This window comes from Mauremys mutica, unplaced genomic scaffold (genome assembly GCF_020497125.1).
Source record: "Mauremys mutica isolate MM-2020 ecotype Southern unplaced genomic scaffold, ASM2049712v1 Super-Scaffold_100098, whole genome shotgun sequence".
NCBI classification, from domain to species: Eukaryota; Metazoa; Chordata; order Testudines; family Geoemydidae; genus Mauremys; species Mauremys mutica.
This window is the reverse complement of record NW_025423265.1, coordinates 815,137-834,956: the sequence shown is the minus strand read 5'-3', so window position 1 is coordinate 834,956 and position 19,820 is coordinate 815,137. Positions and strand designations below refer to the sequence as shown.

Sequence of the window (19,820 nt, the reverse complement as noted above, 5' to 3'; positions counted from 1 at the left end):
GAATACTTCACAAGGTTCTTACTGCCACTACCTGCTTATCAAAGCTTTACTGCTTGGTAAAAATCCTGAAACACCAGTATTTCCTCAAGAAGCCTTGAGCAGGGTTTAAAATAAATCATCTGATGCTTCCTAGGTTCAGTTCTATAGTCACAATTCCTGTGAAAGCTCTATTGGGTATTCACAGGACTCCTCAAAGCTGTTCACTACATTACACACTGGAAAAAAACCCAAAACCCAAGTTATCCCTCACTGCCATCAGGGACTCACACAAGTTTATATATACGATTGAATGTATGCGGTTTATATCTCACTCCCCTGAAAGCCCCCAGATACACATATGCAAATATTTTAAGCAAGAAGAAACAGGGACAAGTTCTGAGCCCCAGATAAACCCAACGTACATAATGTGTTGAGAAAATGGACTGTCAGCCACTGTGGACTCACAACTTCAGTTTATTTGTCTGAAGCAGGAAGTCAGAGATTACATTTTAGGTGAAGCCACTTCAGAGAATTGCAAATGGGACCGGCTTAAGGTTTCTACTCACAATTTGTATCACATTTTATCATGCTTTTCCCTCTTCCTCTCCTCAAGAGTGTCATGGACCTCCATAAAGCAGGAGAAAGAGTAGCTGATCCCCATGAAATTCCCTGGAACCAGGCTTTCCTGAGCACAGTCTCTGTGGGTGCTAAAAAGACAGTTCTTGATGGGAACCTCCTGAAAGGCTTCAATGGTTGTAATACAGAAGCCAGATCAGTGCCCTAGTTTCAGGGTGCTTTACGTGGAGAGAGTTCATCTATCACATGGTACTACACTGCGATCCACAAAGAGTTTTTGCAGTGAAGATTTCTACAGTGAAGATCACAGCCTTTAAGTGTTCATTTAAAAAGGGCTGAGGGGTTGTTCACCCCCAAGCATTGAGATAAACTAGTGCAAAAGCAAATTTCTTCAGTCCTTTAATTATACGTCCCTACTCAGTGCATAGAGAATTTGTTCTCTGAACAGTTACAGGATATGCCTTTGTAGGGGACTGGGGCAAAAGGAGAGAAGAGCCATAGCAACAGATGCAATTAATGAAATTGTTTAACAAAACAAATTAAAAGGTATCTGCTTAAGAAGGCTTCCCCCCCCCCCCCACCCCTCCCTTCTCTGTGGAGGAAGATATGGGAAAAATCTATAAAGGGGTAAAATACCCTTCACTGGGGAAATGAAATAAAAGATTAACACCAGGATATCTTCAGATCATTTGCCTTGTCTCTTATTTTTGGTAGCACCAAATTTCATCTCCCTCCTGCCCCACTATGTAAACTTCAACATGCTGGCCCAATAGCATAATACATTTTGGAAACCTAGGCATCAGCTTTCAACGCACAAAAAGGTGCAAGCTTTGAACAGCCCTGCAAAACTTGTTTGGATCCGGAGCCCTGTGGGCATTGACATACCTCTAGTAGCTGCTACAATTCTTCATCAGATTATAAAGCACCGTAGTGATGACTGGTACAATTCCAAACAGCTTAGTTTAACAAACTTTGTTTCATTTTGTACCACACTGAATTCCTAGCTTGTGCGCCTCTCCTCTAACAGCACATGCTCTGCACTGCCTTGGGGAGGCACGTACATGCACATTCAGTACATTTCACAATCTGCTTTTTGCTGAAAGGGGTGGTGGTTTTCTCAATGGCTTCTGCTTTTTAATTCACAATATTGGAGCTCATTCTAAAATCATACAATTAAATAAAAACAATTTTATTCCAGTATGCACCATCTCAAGGAAAATTCAAAGCTAATGTGTTTACACAATGCCAAGACTTTTCTTTTAAAAGCCCCAAATTTAACGCATGACACACAGAAGAGATCATAAATTACTTTGGCTGAAAATAATTTTTTTTTAAAAATCTGACAACATTCGGCTTGCAGGTTATTCTATATAATTTAGATACGTTCTTTAAAAGGAGGATGGAGCAGCCAGGCCATCTTTTCCATGGTCACGTAGGAACTACAATATTCTTGGCTAATAAAAAGAGAAGAGCAAGGTTTGCATTTCCGCCAGCTTGCTCCAAAGCTTCAAGAGCTTCCCGCATGGTAAAGCCAGCGCACAGAATCTGGTTAATGTCTGCCGCAGGGAAAACAGGCAGCAGAGGAGCTCTGGAGTGCACTTCCAGATTGCTGATTGGTGGGCAGAGCAATGGCTCAACAAGTCCACATGGTGGCCTTGGATCTTCAGGATTTGAGGAACTGTCAGTTCTTTCAGACACTGCTGTTAACAGGCTCTGAGCATCCTGAGGAACATCATCCTCCACCGTGAGCTCAGGTGAACGTGATCTATTCAGCTCTAAAGACTGACTGGCTGGAATTTGGTCATTTACTAAACATTCAGGTAAAATTTCTGCCTGCTCAGTACTCTGTAGTTGATCAAATGTTGCAACTGAGCTCAGAATGACAGAATTACTCTTACTTGATGACTTCTGTATCTCTAGAGCATCTTTTTCAACAGTTGACTGGCTGCTAGTTAAAATCTTGATGCTAGCATTTTCTATTCCCATAGCATAAGATAGTGCCCCTGCTAGCCCCTCAGGGTTCACATGTTCAGGCATCACCATATGAAAGGAACTATTTAGATCCCCACTCTCTGGATCCACACTTTCATGATCATCATCAGAAAGCTCCTTGCATTCCATTTGCTCTTCAAGAACAGTTTCTGGCTGACCTGTGTCTTCTTCAGACATAAAAATGACAGAATCTCCTTTACTATTTATAACCAAAAGTTCATGAAGCTCCTTCAACGCTGCTGTTAAAGATAAACTTGGCTCTTCAGTGGATGCTGCTGTATCACCGTTCAGCTGATGAATGTCAGAGGAGGAAGAGCTATTTTCAGCTGATAAATTATGTAACTCAGTACATATTGCAGTCATTTCAACATTGGTGTCAGGCTGCAGTAAATCACTAGTGGAAACCGGGTTACTTGAAAATACAGACACAGAGGGGTCATGCTTTGATGACTCCATCTGCATCAAAGAACAATCTAAGTTCAGAACAGATCCACCAATATTCTTCGCTTGAGCGTTCTGTTTGCATGACAAGCTATGCACTGTGACGACAGACTGCTCAGCTACATCTGTTTCCATGAAGGTTTCTGTATGTGAACAGCCACAGGATGCGGACACTGGGATATTTTCTTTCCCACACAAAAGCTCTATATTCTCCAGCCCACTTTCTCTTCTCTCAGTAAGAGAGTCAATGGGTGATTCTGGATGGATGTTTATAAGGCCTTGCTCCCTCACAGCAGGTAACTCAAGGGCACTGACATTACAAGGATGTTCTGGCTCAGTTGGTTCATTCCGTTTATCCAGACATTGTTCACTCACTGGTTCTTTGTATGTCTGAAGATCCAAAGGAAACTCATTCATTTGGTTTGGATCCAGCTGTTCTGAAGGCAATGGTACATCTAGAACCGCCTGCTGCCCATTCCTGCTGGTGGCATCAGACAAACTGCCTTCTCTTGTCACTTCCATAGGAGATTCCAGACCATGGGCTTGTTCTTTAGCATTATATTTCATTAGATGGTCAGCGGCGACTGTTTTTTCAAGTGTATTCTGTGAAGGTATAGTTGGACTATGACAGGCTACTGATCCAGTCTGGATAGCATGGTCATTGTGTGCTGAACGAGCAGCATGATCAGAAAGATTCTGTAACACAAGAGGGTCTGGAGCTAGCTGACATTCAGCTGGTGACTCCAAAGACTTCACAGCTGTAGGATCAATTATCTCTGCTAGACTAGATTTGTGTGAGCAAATTGAAGCAGGGGCGGAGATGGAGTGATCAAGTAATTGATTTGTGGGATTACAGATCTTGGAACTTAGTCCTGAAGAATGGACTGGACTCTTAAATCCATCAGAAGATGGTAAAGATGGCATTTCCAGTGAGGTAGTTTCTTTATCACTATTCTCTATACATGGATAGAAAGAGAAAGAAGTAGTTAGGATTATAAGAACTATTACATTTTCACGTAATATAACAATTTCAGAATACATTTTATCAGAGGGGTAGCCGTGTTATGTATTTTACAGAATATATTTTGTATATCAGTTTGATATGCCATTTCAGTTTGGTAACTGCACCTTAAGTGTCACTTTCTCATGAATGTACTGTGACTAGATCAGATGCAACAGCCCTTCCAGAGCTCTTTGAATAAATGCAAATTTGGTAATTAAATTACAAGGGCAGATACGTTATTACGGGTGAGTATGAGAGAGACTGGATGAAACCAGGTTGACTTTCAGATCTCAGGATGTTTGCTACGCTCACAATTAGAAGAGACATTTTAACTAGTAAAGCCAAGTATAATCTGAAGTCATTGAGAAAAAAAAAACAAAACAGAAAATCCCATGATTCCATATACAGAGTCACTTTTCAGAGCAAAAACATGCTAAATTAAAAAAAGTTAAGATCCCAACTCCTCTTCCAATCCTCCCACCAAATATTACATACAGCCCCTTTAACAGGATAAATGTTCAGGGTAGTGTGTGTGTGTGTGTGTGTGTTTAGGGGTGGTGGTGTTAGCTTGTATAGCTACTTGTTGGTTTGTTGAAGTTTAAAAGCAACTTCTATAGAAGAAGTTTATCCTTTTCCATTTGGAAATACCTGCTCCCTTCCCCTAGCCTCGTTGTGCTTCATAAGAAACAAGAGGATGCTTTCTTTGTCTGGATATCAGCAAAGATGTGAGAACTACAGCAAAGAGAAATGCCACAGAGTAATAAAAAGCCACTGTTTATTATTTGTTTTAATTTCTCAGAGCGGTGGATAAAAAGCAAGATATTTAGAGTTCACAGAACATTTACCATCAGATTATAACAATTTTAGAGTAGAAAAATTGTGGATCTAAATTACTTGACAGCTTCCATCTTCATTCACTTAACATTTATTTTCTGTTCCAAGCTACTGATGTCTGCCATAATGGGAAGAGGTAGGTGGTTGCAAGTTCACCTCTGAGCAAAGTTAATGAGTTCAAAACATCTATTTTCATGGTGATAAAATAAGCAACCTGTAAAGCTTTTTAATTACAGAACCCAAAGGGCCTCTGAGAAACACTTGCATCAGTACAGAAAGGACACATAGTAATACAAAAGAGATTTAGCATTTAATCGTGCAGTTCAAATGCATCATGCTAAATAACATTCTCCCAAGAGAGTGTACGTTTTCAAGGTGTAATAAAGTAGTATGCATATGATCTAGTTGTGCCCAAGACACTTCAAATTAATCAGACAGCTCTGCATAATAAACTTACTGCGAGTGTTTAGGTACAGACGCTCCCCGACTTACGCAAGCATTCCGTTCCGGAACGTCTTGCGTAACTCAAATGTTGCGTAAGTCGGAAGTGTATACCCAACCATTATGCAACGCCCCCACCCCCAACCTCCTATTTCTAGCTTTCCGTAAGTGCGGATTTGCGTAAGTTGGGTTTGCGTAACCCGAGGGGCATCTGTACTGCTAGCCCTTTAAAAAAATAAAATAATCAATTGCTATAACTTGTTTGTTAAACTCCGCACACGCAACCATTACAAGCTAAAGTTGTAGCCTGTCAGTTAGGAAGCTTAACATAACCATACAGTTAACCAGGTTTCTTTATATTGTTTATTTCTTTATATTTGTTGTCAGATAAAGCCCAGCCAACCAGTGGCCTATGGTTGTATATTGGTAACCTGACTTGCTGTCAACACCAATTAATTTCTTTCTTTAAAAATCCAGAATGAATACAGATATGACTGTGCAGTGGCCTTTCACCTCAGGAGACCTGTGTTTGAAGCCTAGCTGAGGACACAAGTAAATATCCGTGTGCTGGTGTCCTTCTAGTTCTTGTTTGTGTATATTGCAAAGTAGCCACGCAGTTCAATGTGACTAGCCATCTCTGCTCAAGAGTTTCAGGTTTATGCACCATAGGTGCTGTGGGTAAGAAATAAGGTGCATTAGGAAAGTAGTGCAGGAAAGCTCATACAACTATTAGCCCCTCCTTTCCATGAACAAATGGTTTGAACAAATGCTTAAATGAGAAAAAAAACCCACACTATAGGTTTGTTACATTTATCTAAAGGAGGTGGAATGTTTTCATCCTCTGAAAGGAACGTGCTGTCAATTTCACATTCCATAGGTTTCTCCATAATACTGTTTAAAGCAAGGATAGCACTGCTGCTGGCAGTGTGAAAGTTGTGGTGAAAGCTATAAATACCTGGTCTGTGGCCCACTCCAGCTGCAGTACACACACACTACATGCATCAAGGCTTCTGATGTTCTGTTTGGATTAGGAAACACAACACACCAAAACTTGTGTTAGCAATTCAAAGCACACAACATGCATGGTTATAGTCTTGTGACCTCTCTCTCTCTCTCTCTCCCCTCCCCCAGCTTCTTCCAATATACGGTTCTGAACGGGGAGTTCCTTGTGGTCGCTGCCTTCCAGAAGCTCGGCGGGCCATTCCGATATAAGAGCGTTTGGGCACTTTGCCATGTTGAGTCAGAAAGGAACTGCTCTTCAATCAAGTTAAGGATTTTACTGTACTATCATTTGATCAGTACGGCGTGCAGGAGAAGCTACGTATTCGATACAAATACACAGCACAAGGCATGTTTAACGGCATGCTAGCTCGCTGTGCACTGCTGAAAATACACAGCAGGCACATTTCAGAGAAGCTGGAGCTGGGGACAGTGCAACGGTTCCTGGATTCTGCTGCCAGCAACTTCCTCTGTGTCCCTGGGTACATCACTTACCCATTATGTACCTGTATCCCCATTTTACATATGGGGATACCAGCCTCACAATGGGTGTGTGGCCTGAAGGTTATAAGATTTAAGATCCTTGGGTGAAAGGCACCAGAGAAGTGCTCAGTCTCAGCCGGCAATACTTTTTCAGAACACCACAGTGACTGAACAGATGTAGCCAAGGGTGAAACATGACTAACAGCAGCCATCTTCACGGAGAAGGGAGGATGTGTTTGATCAACTGTGGATCTGGTTATTAGTTACCTCAGATAATTTCTATTTACCAAGAAAGATGTATTACCAACAAGTTAAAGTTGTATTCATTTATTTTTGCTAAGATTCTGGGTAAACGTATCAGCTCTCAGGCTCTTGTCAAATTTCCAGCATGACCTTCAGTGTGACAGTGAGTGTCCCTACACTAGAATCTCTCTGTCCAAGTTTCCTATTTCCAACCAGCTATCCAAAACGTCTAGCTGCGCTGCCTAGTTTGTCGTCATCTGTCTCTGTGCACAGGTTCCAAAACTCAGCGGCCTTTAACAGGACCAGCAGAACAACTGAGGTAGTTAAGATGCACTGAATTGCTTTCCTTCATTTAAATCTTCAAAAAGTCTTCCTCCTTTTAAATAGATAATTGGATTGAGTTCTGCTGACTAAACACGCTCACATGTGCACCTGGGATTTGCCTGAAAGTTTATGCCTGTCTTGTAAGAAGTCTGGTTTGGTCTCCTCGAATACCTGTTTCCATTATTTTCCATTTAGATCAAGCTGGGACATGGAGTCTCAAAAGAGGATACATTGGGCCACTCCTGTTCTACTGGTTGCGCAGCTGATCTTAATGTAACTATCACAAGTTGTGATTTTAACACAAAACATTTCTGTAAATCCTCCAGCCTTCCACACTGTCACAGTCTTTTGCGGGGTGAGCAGTGAGGCCTGTGCAACAGAATGTTAGTGAAAAACAAGACTGGGATTTGTCTCCCTCCAATTAACACTACACTCAGACCCCCATCTGCACAGCCTGATTCTTTGGAAGGGGAAGTGGGACAGGATCATTCCCTGGTGCAGCGGAAGGTGACTTTGTTGACAGGGAATCTGTAATAAGGGTCTAATCAGTCAGATACATCAGGGAGTTGTATCCACGTAGACAACAGAAGTAGTTGGTGTCCTGCCAGACACCTGAACATGGTCTATCAAGGACCAAAGACATGGCAGAATCTGCAGAAGGATTTGTTTTCTAACACTGTCAAGGAAATCAATATAATTAATGGGAACGTACTTGTCTCCAGATAAAACGCACCATATTTGATAGGGTTTTCCCTGTGCTGGAAAGAGTAAGGGCAACAGACGTGATGGGACTGCCTGTATACTTAGGCATTCTAGATGCAAGTACAGCTATATAAAGGGGCAGATTACTTCTATATACCAGTGGTGCTCAAACTATGGGATGGGTCTCCCAAGGAAGGCACGAGATGTGCGTTTTTTTTTTTTTTTTTTTTTTTAAAGAGCTCTGGCTGTCAGCCCTGGGCTCGTGCAGAAGGGCCGTGCACACCGGGTGGTGGGGGATGGGTTAAAGGGGACAGCCGGAGTCCCGCCGCCCTGGGGCTGACAGCTGGAGTATTGCCACCCAGGCTTGGGCTCTCCTCCTCCCCACCCCCCAGAACCTCAACAGGAGGTGGTGATGGGGGGCTCCAGCTGTCAGCCCCGGGGCAGCAGCAGCACAGAAGGAAGGGTGGCAATGGGCACTAAGTCTCCTGTGACAAGTGATATTGACAAATCACATTGCCACGCTTACTTCTGCACTGCTGCCAGCGCAGCACTGGCTTCAGAGCTGGGTGCCCAGCCAGCAGCCGCTGCTCTGCCTTCAGAGTATATGACTTTGGGGGGTAGGAGATTTGCATAAGCGACTACAGACACAAAGAATGGGGGGGGGGGCATGATCAAAGAAGTTTGAGAAGCACTGCTATTGCTAGGTTTTGTTGTAGTTTTGCTGTCAATATCCTAAAAATCTCATTGATTACAGGGAGTTGGCACCATCTGAATCCAACAGGGGAGAAAGCATTGCACACTGTTGGAAGAGTACAAATCCTTGAACAGAAATGGAGTTCACATGGAGAATCTGGTACTTCACGGTAACGAATACATTGATATTGTCTCCGCAGGACTAATACCAGGATGACACTGGCATCTAACTCCAAACTCCGAGCCCCTCTGAGGTGGGTCTGAAAGGGTCGAATAAGGCTCAGGACTAATTCAAGTGTATTCAAATGAGAATTTTACTGATCTAATGACGTACAATGCGATATGTAGCGTATCATGAACCAAAAAGGAGTCAAAATTCAAATCACTATAAAAGTGCACAGGAGGTCCTGGAGGAAGAGGAGTCTTTTAGGGCTGAACTATATCCTCTCTCTCTTTCTCTCTCTTGGTTTTCTTGGTGCCATCTGCAAGCAGCTAATATTTTGGAAAGGAGGAGGATGGTGCAAGAGTTAATATTCTGACAACTCAATATACAGCTAATAATTGCCCACAAACGTGAGGTTTGTCACATCTAAGACTCAGTAAAATCACTCAAAACAAAACCTACCTTACTTCATTTTATACATGTATGTTACAGTATTTCACAAGTGCTACAGAACAACTAGAGATGATGATCTGTTCTATTTTAAATCCCTCTGTTAAATCACTCAGCTTCCTTCCAAGCTGAAACGTTACGTGTTTGGTCTCAACCCCCAAGGTGAGACTGTTGGCAAATAATGAACAGTTGAGCATTTTTAATTATATTAGCACAAAAATGCTTTCGATAATAAATTATTGCAACTTTTTTGCACTCGACTAACAGCTTAATTTTAAAACCTCAAACTTTTTAGATTGATTGTCCTCAGTTTTGAGGGTCAGAGAAAAATGAACCTTTGGTTTTGCAAAGTCACAATCTGACTGATGAGGCTTTGGAAGACCAACCTTGGTTTTACCTATCTCAAACATTTTAATGGGAGAAAAAATAATATTTAGGGCTATTGATTAATCACAGTTAACTCACGCGATTAACACAAAAAATTAATTGCAATTAATTGCACTGTTAAACAATAGAATAACAATTGGCATTAAATATTTTTGGATGTTTTTCTACATTTTCAAATATATTGATTTATATTGCAACAGAATACAAAGTGTACAGTACTCATTTATTACAAATATTTTTACTGTAAAAAGATAAAAAGAATCATATTTTTAAATTCACCTCATACAAGTACTATAGCGTAATCTCTTTATCATGAAAGTGTAATTTACAAATGTAGATTTTTTTTGGTTATATAACTGCACTCAAAACCAAAACAATGAAAAACTTTAGAGCCTACAAGTCCACTCAGTCCAACTTCTTGTTCAGCCAATCGCTCAAACAAGTTTGTTTATATTTACAGGAGATAATGCTGCCTGCTTCCTATTTACAGTGTCACCTGAAAGTGAGAACAGGTGTTCACACGGCACTGTTGTAGCCCGTGGTGCAAGGTATTTACATGCCAGATATGTTAAACATTTGTATGCCCTTTCATGCTTCGGCCACCATTCCAGAGAACATGCTTCCATGCTGATGACACTCATTAAAAAAAAAAAATGCATTAATTAAATTTGTGACTGAAATCCCTGGGGGGGAAATTGTATGTCTCCTGTTCTGCTTTACCTGCATTCTGCCATATATTTCACGTTACAGCAGTCTCAGATGATGACCCAGCACATGTTCGTTTTAAGAACACTTTCACAGCAGAAGACAAAACGCAAAGAAGGTACCAATGTGAGATTTCTAAAAATAACGACAGCACTTGACCCAAGGTTTAAGACTCTGAAGTACCATCCAAAAATCTGAGAGGGAGGAGGTTTCGAGAATGCTTAAAAGAGCAACATTCTGATGCGAAAACTACAGAACTCGAACCATCAAAAAAAAAAAAAATCAACCTTCTTCTGATGGCATCTGACTCAGATGATGAAAATGAACATGCGTTGGTCCGCTCTGCTTTGGATCATTATTGAGCAGAACCTATCATCAGCATGGACGCATGTCCTCTGGAATGGTGGTTAAAGCATAAAACATATGACTCTTTAGTGCATCTGGCACGTATATATTTTGCAATGCTGGCTACAACACTGCCATGAGAACACCTCTTCTCCCTTCCAGGTGACACTGTAAACAAGAAGCGGGCAGCATTATCTCCTGCAAATTGTAACCAAGCTTGTTTGTCTGAGTGATTGGCTGAACAAGAAGTAGGACTGAGTGGACTCGTAGACCCTAAAGTTTTACATTGTTTTAGTTTTGAATGCAGTTATTTTTTGTACATAATTCTACATTTGTAAATTCAACTTTCATGATAAAGAGATTGCACTATAGTGCTCATATTAGGTGAATTGAAAAATACTATTTTGTTTTTTACAGTGCAAATATTTGTAATAAAAATAAATATAAAGTGAGAACTGTACACTTTGCATTCTGTTATAATTGAAATTGATATATTTGAAAATGTAGAAAACATCAAAAAATATTTAAATAGATGGCATTCTATTATTGTTTAACAGTGTGCTTATGTTTTTAATACAATTAATCATGATTATTTTTTTAAAATCGCTTGACAGCCCTACTAATATTATTTTACATTTCCTGTTGGAGGTAACGAGAAGACACCAAGTCTGGCTCTAGAGTTTGCCAGGGTTTGGTGATGGCAAGGCTGGATCCAGGTTATGATTTGTCTCTCTCTCTACTTGTCTGTAAACATGTCTGCACTACAGGGGCTACTGTGGCACGGCTGCAGCTATACCACTATCTCCTTAGCGTAGATGCTTCCTACAGTGATAGGAGTTTTTCCATCGATGTAGGTAATCCACCTCCCAGAACGGTGGCAGCTAAGTCAAGAGAAGAATTCTTCTGTCGACCTAACTGTATCTACACTGCGGGGAGGTAGGTCGGTAAAATTGCAGTGCTCAGGTGTCTGAATTTTTCACACCCTGGAACGGGGTAGCTATGCCAACCTAACTTAAGTGTAGATCAGGTCTTTGAGACAATAAAGACTTAAGATTTATCTTAAACATTCAAGGATGTAGTAAACTATTTTCTGCGTTGATGTACTGAACCTCACAGTTCATGATATAGGCCTTACTCTAAAGATATTTCTTGTATGTACAAATTTTAAAGTAGATTTTCCTTAAAAGATGAAGTGATCCACAGGGCACATGACAACAGCCCTGCGCTGCCCCTTAATACAAAAGGCTTAGTTTTGAAAATAAGTCATTATTTACTGCTTACACCATGACTCTGTAGTTAGAGGAAAAGCAGAGGGTTTAGCTAAAAGAAAACTAACGCAATATAAAAGCAATTCTTGCTACTGCATCTCCACTCAAACAGCAAATCTAAAAATTAAAGTGTGTCTTCAAGTAAGATACTAATTAAAAATCAAACAAAACCATTACGTTAAGGTTGACCTGCAAAAGCTTTTTTTAAAAAAAGCACAAATTCTTTTTTCAATCTTAATCATGGATAAAGGACTGGAAGGCTTTTTCCTTTAACACCTTTGAAGTATCAGGATTGCAAAGTTTGGCCTTTCCTGATTTTGATCACTGGGAGGTCTAAGAGATGCATATTTTGAGCTATTAACACCTTAATTGACTGGAGGAGAACGCTGAATCCTTAAAGTTTTTTCACTCAAACCATGTCTCATTGAAGTCAAAGATGCATTAACAAAAACAGAACCACAACGTTTCAAACAGCCTGGCTAACTGCTCAGTCTTCTGCTTTTAGGCCATCACTATGGCCAGATCTATACCTAAAACTTATGTTGACCTAGCTACGTCACTCTGGGGTGTGAATAACTCACTACCTGCCCCTCCCTGCCCCAAGAACCGTAGCTTATGGGGTCTAAATTAGCTGTTATCACTCAAGAAAGAGATCTTGGAATCATTATGGACAGTTCGAAAACATCCACTCAGTATGCAGTGGCAGTCAAAAAAGCTTAACAGACTGTTAGGAACCATTAAGAAAGGGATAGATAATAAGGCAGTAAGTATCATAATACCACTATATAAATCCATGGTACGCCCACACCTTGAATACTGCATGCAATCCTGGTTGCCCCATCTTTAAGAAAAAAAAGAAAAAAGAAAGAAAGAAAAGGAAAGAGGTACAGAGAAGGGCAACAAAAATGATTAAGGGTATGAAACAGCTTCCATCTGAGAAGAGATTAAAAAGACTGGGACTGTTCAGCTTGGAAAAGAGATTTCACATAACATAAGAATGAGGGGTCACTCAATGAAATTACTAGGCAGCAGGTTTAAAAATAAACAAAAGGAAGTGTTTCTTCACACAGTGCCCAGTCACCTTGTTGCCAGGGGATGTTGTGAAGGCCAAAACTATAACTGGGTTCAAAAAAGAGTAAGAGAATTTCATGGAGGATAGGTCCAGCAATGGCTATTGGTTAACAGAGTCAGGACACAACCCCATGCTCTGGGTGTCCCTAAGCCTGACTGCCAGATGCTGGGGCTAGATAACAGTAGATGGATCACTTGATAATTGCCCTATTCTGTTCATTCCCTTTGAAGCATCTGGCATTGGCCACTGTCGGAAGACAGGATACAGGGCTAGACAGACCACTGGTCTGACCCAGTATGACCTCTTATAAGCTGACTTAAGCCCCAGTACAGATACCACTAGGTTGACAGAAGAATTATTCCATCAACCTAGCTACTGCCTCCCGGGGGGTTAATTAGATGCAGCAATAGGAACACTCGCTCCATCACCACAGCCAGTGCCTACGCTACAGTGACACAGCTGCAGCATCACAGCTCTGATGCTATAGAGCATCTGCAGTGCAGACAAGCCCCATTTCACTAGTTCTCCAGTCATCATGGCCTTCCAGTCCAGGACTGCAATCTGCACACCTTTACAGCTTCTCTCATGTTGTAAAGCAGTAAAAGAAGGGGCACAAGCTCATCAGTTTTCTCCTTTGCAGGTCACCTTTAACACCAAAGATGTAGGTTAGGATACAGTGAATGTAACTCCTCAGTTGAATAAATAGGAAATCAGATTTTCAGAGTTGCAGAGTAAAGTAATATTTCAGCTCTGAGATACCATCGCTATTCACCAAAGAGAAACTGAACCAGTATAGGTATTTCTAAAAACAGTTTAGAAAATTCATATATTTATGTAGCTGCAGAGCAAATAAATATCAATTGACAATTCTGTAACTGCTTACTACAATTTTCCTTTAGCATTTGTATAGACTGTGGGGATTAGAGCATGGCTCATGGCTGTTGCCACAAGGCCCCCCTTTAACGCTTCCTCACCCATTAAAATGGCTAAAATAATCACTTAACTGAAAGTGTCCCCTTGCTGAACATTAAAAACAACAAGATTAATGGACTATGGAGGCAGGGAGGATTGGGAGAGCTACTAGTCAACCACAAAGAAAGACCAAGTTAAAATGGCACAGCAACCCATCGGCCTCTATTGTCCACAAAGAGAGCTCTGATTTAGATCTCCCAAGGAAAAGAGTGCAGCAACCAGGAGGGTCTGCAAGAGAGGGTAAAGTCCCCCTGCTCATCACTGGCATTACATTCAGTAAGATGCACTAGAACAGTTGAGAAGAGTGAGGAGCTTTCTAGTGACAGGACACAGAGCTGACATGTTACTGATAGCACTCTGCCGACTGTTACTCTGATTTGGCTCCCTGTGGTACCTGCTTCCTCTACAGATTTCTGTAGAGCTTCTGCCAGTTCTTGGTCTGCAATCTCCTCCGGCCGCATGTCCTCCCGCCCTGGCCCATATGCCAGTCTTGCACACTCTGGGAGCTCCCCTTCTGGAAGGAACGTTGTCTGAGATCCCGTGGTACCAATCACTAGTACATTCTTTTTGAGATCAATGGAACACTGGGAAAAGAGAACACATGCAAATGATGTCTTGGTAACTGTCAGTCACAAAACAGGACCAGAATACATAAATTAGTGACACATGAAACAATGCACTAGAAAAAGTCACTTCCAAACATCAAGGGGTTAACACAGTGAAAAGTTACATGAACTGGATGAAGGGTCAAGGTGGTGTTAACTGGTAGATCTAAAAACAAATGCTGGGAAGAAATAGCTCAGCAGCCTGTGCCTTCAATGTGCCAAGTGGCTTCTTACAGCTGCTCCTATTAGCCAACTCTTGAATAATTATGGTCCTTCTGCTCTTCAGCCCTACTATGATTACGGCTACAAGTGAGGACTTCCCAGAGTCTTTATTCTAATTGCTCATGTACAGACCTCAGAGGATTTTCAGGCACCAAGAGTTCGGAGCAAAGACCTTTAGGCTGGGACAAGATACAAAGTACTTACAACCTATAAGGTATAAGTGCTTCCCCCATAATCTATGGGAAAACCATGTCAACATGTCTCGTCAGAGGTTTTTTTAATCCTAAAAAATTCATAAGGATGATAACGATTTTACATTTAAGGACTTACGAAAGAGCCAAGGATTGTTTGCAAAACAAGCACCAATTGATTCCATTACCTGATGTCTCTTAAGCATATCCAGTCCTAGAAGCATATCCATGGGCTGTTCTTCAAGGATAGAGAAAGAACACGGCAGAAAATCCCCTTCAATCTGAACCTGAGCTGAAGCACACAGAAAACACCATGTTACCTGCCCTCCAGCCTCTAGAAGTGCTCAAGCACCACAGCATGAGGATTCTACTGTACGTATCTCTCTTTCTAAGAGAAATCAAACAAAGCCTCTGTGGGTAAGTTATGGAATCAGAGCACAATGTACATAGACTTGGCTGTGGAAAAGTCTACTCTGAGCCAGCCCTGGTGATTACTGTGAGTTTGCTAGCCCCCAGGGGCTAATTATTTCCCCACCTATATTTTAAAAGCTGACTGGATCTGCAGTGCAGTAGGAACTGATCACTAACCCCTCAAGCTAGAGCTAAAGAAGCTGCATGCAGCTGCTCAGTGTGTGGAATTTTGTTTTTGGTGCTTTAATTCACAGTCAATGTCTTAAGCAATTAAGAGAATATTTCCTTGTATGGCATTTTCTTCAGACAAACCTGATATCTTGAAGTGCTCTCCTCACTGCAGGACGAGATACACTCAGCTGCACTGGAATTCTGCCCTGAACAATTCACACTGCCCATTACCCCCATCCTGATCCCCCATACCAAAGAATAAAGCTATTTATAACCGGTTAGCACCAGGAATCAAGGTTTCCTCAGTATTTGTATGGGGGCTCTAGACCTACCGGAATTAAAGTGTTAGGATAATTGTAGGGAGGGGGTTAGCTCAGTGGTTTGAGCATTGGCCTGCTAAACCCAGGGTTATGAGTTCAATCGTTGAGGGGGCCACTTAGGGATCTGGGGCAAAAATCAGTACTTGGTCCTGCTAGTGAAGGCAGGGGGCTGGATTCAATGACCCTTTGAGGTCCCTTCCAGTTCTAGGACATAGGTATATCTCCGATTATTATTTTATTTATTTATTTATTATGAAAACATTAAACATGATGGAATCCTGGTTACTGTGTCTCTGGTGTAAGAATTTATCAAAATCACATTAAGCTCACCCACTCTATAGCAGTTCCCAACGTTTACAGTATTAAAGCAGACACTCTTTGGTGCCAAGCTATTACAGGTAAAGTTATCCCGTTGTACCACTACTTACCTAGGTGCACTCTGCCAATGATTTTCTGTGTGCCCACACCCTTAGCAATGCCTGCCCAGCGCCGGTCCACCAGTCTCATGATGTTACACCTTTCAGCACAAGCTTGGCTCATAATGGTCATCTGGGCACCTACCACCAGAGACAAGAGGAGTTAGCAATATTTAAAAACAACCAAGGGGTAGTTTAAAATTTTTGATCTCCTCCAGTACAGAGATTTTAATCTAAGACTCAGTAGCAGGCAGGGAATTATATTATGGCATAAAGGCATTTGATTATACCATGGCTCTGTGTGTATATACAAAGGCCACCCACTGCCACCTGAAGGTTGTTATGGCTATGGAGTTAGAATAAAGCTGAACACTTACACTTTGAGATCTACAGATGAAAAGTGTTTTGTGTTATGATGGAAAGGAAATCTCAGTTTTATAGTTCGGGAAACTGGGGCACGTACGCAGAGTGACTCGTCCAAGGTTACACAGCAAAGGCAAGCTTAGAACCCAGGAATTCCGACTCCTGGTCATGTTTTAACCAAAACACACATCGCAAATATTTTTAATTCGGTTGAATAATGACAGAAAGCACATTCAGATTTTAATCAGATCCTTTTAAATCTCATAACAATTCTTTAATGTGGGAAGGGAATGCTACAAATTGACCTATTGTGGGGTTTACTATTTCCTTTAAAGAGCCAGGAAAAGGGGGAGCAAGGAGAGCAGAAGAGCATAAAGAGATTTAAAATGGGGAGATTGGGGGGAGAATCACCTGAGTCAACAAAGGCTTTCACAGGATGTCCATTGACTTTGCAGTTAATATAGAGCATCACCACCTGGCCAAAGCTCTCTGGGGCCTCTTCCATAGCTATTGTCATGTTCTCTTCAATATTTTGTTGCCTGAATTAAATGAAAACCAGAAACTGGAAACATGCCTTCGGTGAGCAGAAATGGCATATTTATAAAGCCTCCACTTTACAAGGATGACAAACAGATTTGTCGTCATCTTCCCTCTCCCCACTACCACCAGTTATGAAGAGCTTGTGAAAGGCGGACTTCAGCCGTTAAACACCAGCCTACTTAGCAGATGATCTTGCCTTAATCCAGAGGCATCAGGTTGCTTGCAAGCAGGAAGGAAAGAATGTTCCTTGTAGCACTTTAAAGAGACCCAATGCAGCAGTCTGGAGTAAAGTGGTCAGATGCACTTTAGCACCTGGAGACCTGCAACTGATTCTCTGTTCACAACAAAAACCTGTCATTACAGAGTTAACAAAAAGAACTCAGGGGCAAAAGGCTGCACATTTATTAGTCATTCTGCTACAACACTAGGATCCCAAAAAGTTACGTTTCAAAATGCTTGTATAACATTTCAGTAGATTCATCCCTTTTGCATGTACTAGGGTTGGGACAGGTTACATGAAACTCCTGTGAGTGCAGTGACAGCAGCGCAAATTCTCTCTACAAATTCAAGGCTACAAAAAGGAATGCAAGATAGATATAAGCCAAATGAAATACAGCTCCGTGCCTGCAGTAACCTTGAGCATGTTGGGTATCTGCAGCTACCCTGCCAGAAATAGCTCATGTACCAATATAAAAGGGTCTCTAGTTTAAAGAGACAGGTTTCCTTTTTTTCAGCAGGAGGGAAGATACCTGCCCTTTTCCTACGTTATAGCAATCCTCCCTCCACCACAGGAAGGCGGAATGCAACTCCCTTTGGAGGCAGTCAGTGATATTCCACACACCTTCTAGAAGGGGACACTGGAGAGGAATATGCAGTGCTCTAAGACGTGGCTGCTTGGAAACTGAAGGTGGATGTAGCAGGGCGATCACCCTACTCTGGCCCTGAAGGGGTTAAAACAGCCCTGGGAAAGTGCTGCCCCGCAGAGCCAAGAGGGTAGGCTGATTGGGAAGGCAGCCAGAGCTGGGGCCACGCCCAACTGGGAGACAGCTGGCCCCACAAAAGGGCTGTGAGCCAGTGAGCTGGGGCAGTCTCTCTCTAGCTGCAGAGAGAGAAGGACCTGAGGTAGAGTGGTGCTGGGGAAAGGCAAAAGGAGCTGGAGAGCTCCAGCCTGGTAACTCCCCAGGCTGCAGGCCTTGTGCAAGGCCTACGGAGGTACTGGGACTGCAGAGGTGCAGCCTGGGGTTAGGCTGGTCCAACCCCCTTGCCAGTGATGAGCGGCCATTACAGGCTGCTGTCTGCCCCAGTGAGTGGGGGCTAGATGATGACTGGCAGTAGCCACTGAGGCAAGGTGCAGTTTAGAGGGTTGGGAGTTCCCTTGGGAGGGGAGACCCAGACTGTGGGTTACTGCTGGGGCAGAACCCCAGGGTAATGGGCACCAGGGTCTGAGAGGGACACGGGGCCAGTGGCAGGCGAGACACTGGCCTGCAGAGAATGCTCCATACACTGGAAAAGAGCTAATTCCCAGATGACCAACAGGCGGCACCACACCGGTCAGTCTCACATTGCTACTGCGGACAACTGCAAAGCAGCATATTGCACAGCCACTAGGCTGCCCTGGCTTTATGTACTCATGATCTAGCTCAAAGCACCACATACTGGGCCCTCAGAGTAGGTAAGATTAAGTCAGTCAGAAGCAGGAAGTGTGTGTGACTGGCAGATATTTAGTATCAGTTTGATTACAGCAAACCCTGGTCCGCCCCCCGCCCCCAATTTTCTTTAAAATGTGCATAAAGGTTAGAAACCTGGCTCTGTAAAATGTGGCATGCACACAGCATCTGCTCCCAACCCATCTTTTCATGGGGACGAAATCTAATAGAGAGAGGCTTGAGTCAGGTGATCAGAGACTAATATTGAGAACTAGCAACTCCCAGGTTCTAATCCCCACTGTCACTAAATGACTGTCTAGCTGTGGGCAAATCACTTGCTCTTTCTGCCTCAGTTTCCCCTTATCTATAAAAGTGGGGATAATACCACAACTTAAATAGCTCATGGGGATGTTCTGTTTAGTCAGTGTTTGAAGAGCACTGTGAAATAATGAAAAATACTTAACGTACATAGTGCAAAATGCTTTATTATATTGTAATGTGTCATTACAATATAACAAATGATTTTCCCTATTACTAATGCATGTTTTAGCACTGCCAAGTCTGCAAAATCAGTATGAGCCTATTGTATGAAGCAGAATGTCTTCATACATCAGCAAAACTGCTTACTGTGGTCTGATTCAAAAATGTATTGTGGCTGATGTAAGAAACAGAAGAATCAGACCTCATCTCCCACAGGCAGTACCTAGCTGAGCCTGTAGCACTGGCAGTGAGAGACGCCTTGTTCGGACTTACAGACTCTGAAGTTACGTACAAAAGATACAAAGGGGAAGTAATCCAGGGGCAGCATGGTGCCATTTTTACAGAGCCACTTTTCTGACAATGACTGTGCTCGAAATCTGCAA

The 19,820-nt window shown here is 42.2% G+C and overlaps 1 protein-coding gene across 5 annotated transcripts in view; it reads right to left on the bottom strand.

Annotated features, from left to right (window-relative positions):
• Positions 1–1,723: 1,723 nt before the first annotated feature.
• Positions 1,724–19,820, bottom strand: part of LOC123358863 (protein DDI1 homolog 2) — a 34,359-nt gene continuing 16,262 nt past the window's right edge. Inside the window, exons 5-10 of one of the 5 annotated variants that reach the window (XM_045001021.1) lie at positions 17,183–17,310; positions 16,421–16,549; positions 15,279–15,382; positions 14,467–14,656; positions 6,222–6,284; positions 3,808–3,944 (exon numbers count right to left, since the gene is read on the bottom strand). In XM_045001021.1, coding sequence (XP_044856956.1) covers positions 6,268–6,284; positions 14,467–14,656; positions 15,279–15,382; positions 16,421–16,549; positions 17,183–17,310 — 568 coding nt within the window. In that variant the 3' untranslated portion in view covers positions 3,808–3,944; positions 6,222–6,267. Of the gene's footprint in view, positions 3,945–5,751; positions 5,939–6,221; positions 6,285–9,073; positions 9,203–14,466; positions 14,657–15,278; positions 15,383–16,420; positions 16,550–17,182; positions 17,311–19,820 lie in introns of those variants that run through there. The other 4 variants (XM_045001022.1, XM_045001018.1, XM_045001020.1 and 1 more) reach the window with 4 other exon arrangements.